An 8586-nucleotide genomic window follows, 5' to 3' on the forward strand; every position below is an offset into this window, starting at 1 on the left:
TTCAGATCAGGACTTGCAGGGTGACAGGGGAAAGCTGTGTGATTTCTTGGTGTTCCTTAAAGATATGTTGAGTTGGACAGTGCCTCAGCTTTACAAAACTGTTTTCATTAGTGGCAACAATTACAGCTACATCTGCAGGTGTAGAAAGGAGCTTCTCCTGTTTAAAGCGGCTCAAGTCCTACACCCGTAACACAATGGACCAAGGCAGTTTAAGCAGCCTAGCTCTGCTGGCCATTGAGACACTGGTCAAGTCAGTGGAAAAGACAGCTGGTTGGTATGACAGAGCATTCCCTTGAAAAGGAACAGAGAGCATAATTTACATTATATATATATATATATATATATATATATATATACATAAATTAACAATTTATATGATGTAGGCCGAAAATGAGCTTCCCCTCTTTGAAAGACCAGCAGCCGCCACTGATGTACACCCAAAACAAAAAGTACAAAAACACAAAAAGTATCACAAATTGGTCGTACCAGAACACATTGTGTGTACTGTCTAGAGCAGTTTGTCTCGTGTGGGCTACTATAGAAACAAAGAGGTGCAACATCTCTCTCTTTGGAAGAGATATTCTTCCAAAGGTTGTTTGGATTGTTGTTTCCAGTAGAGATCCCCTCCATGTAACAGACGGCTACAGACTCCTTCCCCCAGCAACTTGATTTACCAAGACAAATTTAAAGCGAAAGAAAGTGAAAAAGCCTCCTCCACTGAGATTCATGCCTGTCTGCCTTTAGAGTTTAGCTTTAATCTAAAGCCTGATTTGTGAGAGTACTTAAATGGTAACTACTCTCCCAAAGTATAAGCTAGGCTTAAACATCTCCAGTGTGAGTCTGCTCTTAAATATTCTGCTGTTGCCATAGTGCCGGGCGGCTGGGCGGACTCACCTTGGCGGGCGCGTGGATCCAGATGGCGGGGTTAAACAGGATGTGGTCGCACAGCTGCCGGAGCAGCGGGGCACCGTGAGCCAGGCCGTCCAGGTACTTGGCGATGGACAGGAACTGCTCCAGCACGCCGCGCGTGAGGTGGGCGCGCGACGACTACAGAGGATACCATACGTAATGGACTTTTATTTTGAAATCTAATCTCGTTGAGAGAAAAAAATGGTCAACTATAGGAAGTTCAGCGAATTGAATGTCGTTGAAGCGTTTAAGCTAAATCAATAAAGGTCACGTAAATATAACATTTATATTTCACCAACATTTCAGCACAAGAACCAAAAATCAATGGCGATATAAATTCTAATTGCACAAGATGAATAGGCCTATATTGAAACCATATTATATTGGTATTATTTTGTTAGAGTGGCACCATACACAGCACACACTCACACACTCACTAGAGCGAGGGAGAAAAGGTTAAGAGTGGGAGGAAGGGCAGGAGATGGGGATGAAGTAAGGGTTTGGAGATTTCAGCGCGTGAGAAAAAGAAGGAAAAGTGTGGCTTAAACGTCACGTCTGAAAACAGATGGCTGGGAGAGTGTACGTGTGAGACCTGCCAAACATAACAAAACACTCAGGAAGCCGTAATACATGCATGAAATCTGCGCTAGGTGATCGGCGCAAGCTTTCAGGTTTCAAGGGCCCCGCGGCTAGCTAGCAGCGGCTGTAGACAGGCTGTTCTCCCGCTGTTAGGAGACAGCTCAGAGTCATCTCTCAAACCAAGCATCACTCTCCCTGGCCCAGCGAGCAATAGTCTGCATCGCTGATGGGAACATCAGGCTTGATGCAAGCAAACAGAATGCTTTTATTTATTTAAAAAAATCAGCTTTTTTAGCAAGAAGAGCTATGCTGTATGTAATCAACATCCGGCGAGACTACTCCACAGCCTAGTTTTCTGTTTGGAGTGAGAGAAACCTTAAGCTAAGGTGATTTATACAATGATATGAGTGAGGTCATCTTTTGTGAATGGATGTAATTTAGATTCAAAGTTATTAAGATTGAAGTAAGCTTATTAATGCCTTGCATTCAAGTATTTTTCAACTTAACAAAACATTTGTTTTCTATTGAATGGAAACTGAAACATCCAGGTGAAATAGCCATATTATCAGCATAGCCATGACATCAACAACACCAGGTCACCAGCCTGACATCATCGTACCTTCTCCAGCAGGTAGCCAATCACCAGGAAGCCCTTGGTGGCGAGCATCTGCTCCTGCATGGCCAGGGAGGTCCTCAGGAGGTCCATCAGGAAGGAGAGGAGGGTGGCACTGTGGGGATGAGACCCAGGTCAGGGAACCAGACCAGGCCAGGGGACCAGACAAGGTCAGGGAACCAGATCAGGGAACCAGATCAGACCAGGGGACCAGACCAGGTCAGGGAACCAGATCAGGGAACCTTTCCAGGTCAGGTCTGGGGCCCAAACCCGGTCAGGGGACCAGACCAGACCAGGTCATGGGACCAGACTAGACCAGGTCAGGGAACCATATCAGGTCAGGGGATCAGAGCAGACAAGGTCAGGGGACCAGACCAGGTCAGGGAACAAGACCAGGGGCCTCATGTACTAAGACTTGCATGGATTTCTTACAAAAATTTTGCAGACACAAAAATCTGGATGTATCAATCCTTGCTTAAGCACGATTTCATGCAGATTCTCTTTGTACATCCCAATTAACATGAAATTGAGCGCACATGCACGAGCCCAACTCACCGAACTCACCGCCCAGTCTCCTCCCTCATGTAATTAGTTATTAGTATATATAGGCCTGCAGTAGTGCCGTCGTTAGGAGAAAGGAGAAAATGGAGAAAGGAAGAATTTTTTTTTTTTTTCAGAATGCAAGGTGGAGGTGTTGATTTCGGAGGTAGAGGCCAGAAATAAGATCTTGTTTGGCTCTCTTTCCTCCGGAATCAGCACCAAAACAAACAAAAAAAGCTAAACTGCGGCTGACACAAAAAAGAAAGTGGTCCGACATCAAGGTGGACGTCAAAAAAAAGGCCTCTGCCCACCAGAGAAGCGTGGGTCAGACGGGCAGCGGGGCTGGAGTCGGGAGCTCGCCCTATTTGAGCAGAGGGTGGCAGCTGTGATGGGGCTCGGCTCCTTTTTGGTGTGGTCGTGCCAGCCAAGGGGGGGTTTCGGCTTAGCCCAGGATCCCGCGGAAGGTTAAATTATTTTCATATATTTGAAGAACTTTCTTATACCTGCTAGTAGGGCCTAGCCTGCATTTCCATCCACATGTTTAATGTTTCGCCGGCAATAGAACACGTTCTCGTGTTCTCCTTAATGTGATTGTAATATTTTATATACAATATTCTGTGATCACAGACAGCCAAGGAGCAAATGGCACACAATTCATGATGCCAGAGAAAGACTCCCAGCCAGGCGTGTCCCGCGTCACCGTTAGGGACATCAGAATAGGTCAGGGAATCAGACCAGGTGACCAGACCCGGTCAGGCGACCAGACCCGGTCAGGGGACCAGAGCAGACCAGGTTAGGGATATCAGAATAGGTCAGGGAACCAGACCAGGAGCATTTCTCAATATCAATAATCGTATATATCGTGTATATATATATAACCTCGGGTTCAGTGGCGAACTTAGCCCTTTGGGGGCTCCAGGCATATTACATTATGACAGGGTGGGGGGGGGGGGGGGCAGATAGACCGTCAAAACATGAGTAATTACACATCCCGACACTACTGTTGTGAAGTGATTTTTATAAATTAAAAAAAAATATGGGGAAATAATATAAAGACAATAGACAATAAAATAAAGGCATTTTGGGGGCCCCATAAGGCCTTCTATGGGGCCTGGGGCTCCAGGCAAATGCCCGGTTTGCCTAATAGTACGACCCGCCCCTGCTCGGGTTATCTCCGGACACGTCCGCTCCCGATGCAATGGGTCGAGCAAGGAAACACCCAACATTAGGAGAGTACTTGGCTTGACGCAGACTTTTGTATGGAACAGTACTTTGGCTGTGACTGATGACCTTTTAAAAGTACAAGAAGCACAAGAACTGAATTCCAGTCAAGAACACAGATTGAGAAAGGGAAGGGTGAGGGAACCAGGGTCACCAGTTAATACCACACTGTAGGGTCACACCAAAACATACATTTTGGTCTGTGGGTGCGGCTGGCTGCAGGCTGACGGATGCCAGTTGTACACGCAGCGACGCAGACACCAAGTTCTGTTGTGCCCAATATCAAGTTTGTTGTAGAGCTCTAGAGTCTGTCTCGGCAGCCCAGAAAGCATGATCAGAGAAAAAAATTACACGAGTTCCCTGTTTATTATTTACATATTTGGAATCAAAAGTGGAATCCAATCTAATAATCAAATCGCCATTGTTGGTTAGTATGTTACCCACATACAAGGAGTTTGACTTGATTCTTCTCTCTCAGTTCTAATACAACAGAAATTAAGATCTTATTTGTGTCTGCATCTATATATTTTTTTTTTGTGTCGCCGGTAGGTAGACAAACACACTGATTATAACTCTGGGAAAGCGAGGAAGTGAACAGATAGTTACAGTTATTACTCTCCTTGTTCCTCCGTTCGGCTGCTATGGTGACCGCTGCTCATTGTTGTCGGCTCTAATTGAAATAATGGCTGCAGGCCACACAGTAACCCATACCTATAATAATACACTTTAAATAGCACTTTTAAAAAGGTTAAAAAGTGATTCACACTGTAAAGTAAAGAATAAATAAAGAACTGAGTGATAATTTAATATGCAGAAGGACTAAATAATAATAATAATACCACACAACAGGATAGTAGTTTGGAGTAAGGTTGTTTAACAACATGATTTGTTCATGTTGATGTTTCAGGATCTAGCATATAACTAAGGCTAGCCGCCAACAGGATACAGGGAGGTTAGCCAGCTGATATCTGGACCAGAAGGTCTGGTATGGCTTATTCAGGCCATTACAACCCAGGTCACATGAGGATGACCTGTGTGTGTGTGTGTGTGTGTGTGTGTGTGTGTGTGTGTGTGTGTGTGTGTGTGTGTGTGTGTGTGTGTGTGTGTGTGTGTGTGTGTGTGTGTGTGTGTGTGTGTGTGTGCCTGTGTGTGCGTAAGTTTGAGGGCGAGTATGTGTGTTATTTAATCAGCTTTTCTCCCTGTCCTCCAGTGAGTAGCGGTATGGAGCCACCACTCCACTAGGAACACACACACACAATCTGTGTTAGAAATTGGCTATGATGGTCTGCTTGTGTCTGTCTGTCTGTCCGAACCTCTCTTCATCGCTCTCTCCCCCTCTGCGTCTCGCACCTACATACATTCTTACATGGAATACATAAACATTTATTAACACATGTTTTATTCCAAATAAAAACAGGTTTCCTCTTATTGCGGATGCTTCAGGACGTAGCCTGGAGCTAAAGCCGCCACCAGGCTACAGGGATGCTAGCCAGCCATTATCTAGACTGTAAAGTCTGGTATGGCTTATTCAGTCCTTTACAACCAGGCCATACCAGGATGACCTCTGTGTGTGTGTGTGTGTGTGTGTGTGTGTGTGTGTGTGTGTGTTTCCTGGGTGTGTGTGTTCTTTAATCAGCTTTTCTTCCTGTCCTCGAGTGAGCAGCAGTGCAGAGCAACCACTCCACCAGACACACACACACACACACACACACACACACACACACACACACACACACACACACACACACACACACACACACACACGTCATCCTGGTATGGCCTGGTTGTAAAGGACTGATTAAGCTGTGATAAAAATTGCCTATGATGGTCTGCTTGTCTTAGTATGTAACCTCTCTATCTCCTGCTCCCTCTCTGTCTCCTCTTTCTCTCTCTCCCCTACATCCATTTTTTAACACTCAACTTTAACACATGGTTTCCTCCAAATCAAAAAACGCATGGCATCATTAAGGAAATGTTATGCACATGTTGTTCAAACATGCGTTTATTTATGAAAATATTTATTATGAAAAACGGCGAGAGAGCTAGAGACAGACAGACTCAGAGAGTGAGAAGGAGAGACAGACACACGTGTATGTCTGTCTCCCTGCCTCCGCCCCCCGTCTCCACGATGGAGGTGGGCTGGTGGAAGAGAGTTATGGTACAGCGCTCTGGTGGAGACCCAGACACCAGAGGGGGTCTTGGAGTCTGACCGTCTTTGAGCACTGGCAGGAGGGCAGCGGTTTGGCTCAAGGCTCCATCATGACCGGACGCCTGGCCACCACATCGGAGGACTGCCAGCTCACCCACCCTGCCACCACCTCTACCCTGACATGAACTGATCTAGACGCCAACTGCCTAGAAATTAAGTCTTTGATCACTCTTCTACTGAGCCAGATAACCCTCTAGCTGACATTTATGATTGATTTTGAACTCATTAGTATTCTGCTAGTCACGAACAACTCTGTAACCTTCGCTTTGCTATTTCCTAACTGTCCATGGAAGGAGGGATACCTCTTCTGTGTTCCATCTCAAGGTTATTTCCATATTTCCATACATTTCCCCTATTTCGTTTTGGGAGTTTGTAATTTCCCTTCAGGGTCAGAGGGTTTACTGTAATGTGGTACTGTGAAGCCCTTTGAGACTGTCACCGTGGTAATAGGCGATACAAAACTGACGAGAGAGTGTACCGCCCTGGGATTGATGGGTTACTCACCACACACTGGTGTCTGGTTGGCTGTCACCGGGCTGGCGCTGGTGGTCCAGCTGGGAGAAGAGGGGGAACAGGACCTGGACGCCCCCTACAGAGTGCAGCGCTCTGGGGATGGAGTGGGTCACCATGGCTCGGACGTCCTGGGGGTCAGAGGTCAAGAAAGAGTGATATGTTTGTGTACTTGTGAGGGGGGGGTCTGTCTGTGTGTGTGCATTGCGAGTTCATGCACGTGTGGGTTCTTCCCTCACAGACCTGCAGCATTAGTGCGTGCGGTGAGTGGACGAAGATGGAGGCGTTGTCGCGGGGCGAGGACTCCAGGCAGAGTTGTCCGTCGGTGGCCTTGGCGTTGTAGGTGAAGCAGAGGGCAGCGGACAGCTTCCCATCATACAGGACCTGCTTGTGGTGCTCCGCCAGGTGGGTGTCACTCTCCCAGCGGAACCGGAACGTGCTCTGGGCGGGAGGGAGCATGTGGTCGACACATGATGAGCGTCCAGCTCGGGCGTTCAGAATAGCGCCACCAGCCAAACAGATGGGAGTCCTTCGCTTTTAACCCAAAAAAACATGGTTTATAATTGAATGTTTAAAAATCTGCGTTTGTGGTTTCGGTTGGATTTAGAACGCCAAACAAAACTGTTATCCAATTGGAGGATACGTTTCAATAGTTTGAACTGAACATGAAAGGGTAGCGCTAGGTTGGCCAATGCCGCCGCTGAAAGCAAACCAACTCTTGACAACTTAAAGCGCTTAGCGCGCTTCGAGATTGGCAAGGTTGTGCGAATATAGCAACGTCTCCATGGAGACCCCACTTGACTTAACTAATGCAACCTTCAGTGCACCAACACTGCATTGAGTATCAAACAAGTTAATAAAATCAAGTTTTGAAGTAGGCCGGCCACTTGTGCGCGTGGCACATGTGCGTGGTGAAGGACACGGATGAATGGGTACATTCGCACGCTAACAGCTACACCACAACCACTCCACTATCCTACACCCCTAAATATGTGTATGTGTGATTGTTTGAACCTTCAAACCATGGGTTCAAACCCCAAAATCCGCATCCCTCCTGTAGGAATCACAAATATCCAAACCCCTACCTGCTTCCCAAACATCGACTTGCACATGATGAGGTTAATGTGTAAATTGTGATCACTTGGCTCTCTTATTCTACTTTGAAAGCCACAGTAGAAACAGGTACGGACTCACAATCCAATTAATGCAATGTTGAAACAATTATCATTAAGTCTTGACCATATCATCAAAAAGATTGCAGGTTCTGCTGCCAAACTTTAAAATAAAATTGTTAAGAGTCTATATCACGTTTATGATCATGAACAGTGAGCAGCGATGGCCGGGCCAAGATATAGAGTGTACTATGAACTGTATCTGGCATCCTACACACCCTCATCCCCACACACATTACCCAGAGATGTTCCCGACACCCCGATCAGCGGACCTAATGAAGTGCTCGCGCTGCGGCCCGCTGGCTCGATACCTGGTTCATTAGCGCTAATGTAACAAATGGCTAATCGATTGCGACAGCGGCCCGGGAGACGAGATACACCGAATCCATTAGCCGTTTGGCAGATGAATTAATATAGCAACACAGCAAATATCATATAGAACAGTGAGACAAGAGAAAATAAAGAGAAGAGAGAGAAGACAGAGAAGAGAGAGAAGAGAGGAATATTCTTCATAGAGGAAACCAGATTGAGAGAGAGGGGGAGAGGATGAGAGAGAGAGAGAGAGAGAGAGAGAGAGAGAGAGAGAGAGAGAGAGCGAGAGAGAGAGAGAGAGAGAGAGAGAGAGAGAGAGAGAGAGAGAGAGAGAGAGAGAGAGACACTCTAGATTGAGGTTTGCTACCAAATGTTTTAAAAAAATGTAAACAATGTTGTAAAAAGCTGTAGGTAGGATTCAAGAGTTGTAATGTGCAGGAGAGAAAGAGTGGAGAGAGCAAGATGTTGAAACTAAACAACCCAAAAAATGTCCTCTCCCTCTCTGTTTGCTGTCTACGTTC

General features: G+C 46.2%; 1 protein-coding gene across 1 annotated transcript in view; it reads right to left on the bottom strand.

The window, feature by feature from the left end:
• The window catches only part of nbeab (neurobeachin b), a gene marked incomplete at both ends in the record, with an annotated part of 188805 nt that overhangs the window by 141672 nt on the left and 38547 nt on the right, over positions 1-8586 (bottom strand). The window contains 4 exons of the mRNA XM_084466381.1: positions 895-1047; positions 2108-2216; positions 6576-6712; positions 6825-7022. Of these exons, the coding sequence (XP_084322507.1) occupies positions 895-1047; positions 2108-2216; positions 6576-6712; positions 6825-7022 (597 nt within the window). The remainder of the gene's footprint in view (positions 1-894; positions 1048-2107; positions 2217-6575; positions 6713-6824; positions 7023-8586) is intronic.

The sequence above is a fragment of the Micromesistius poutassou genome (assembly GCF_964030765.1).
Source record: "Micromesistius poutassou genome assembly, chromosome: 4".
Lineage (NCBI taxonomy): Eukaryota > Metazoa > Chordata > Actinopteri > Gadiformes > Gadidae > Micromesistius > Micromesistius poutassou.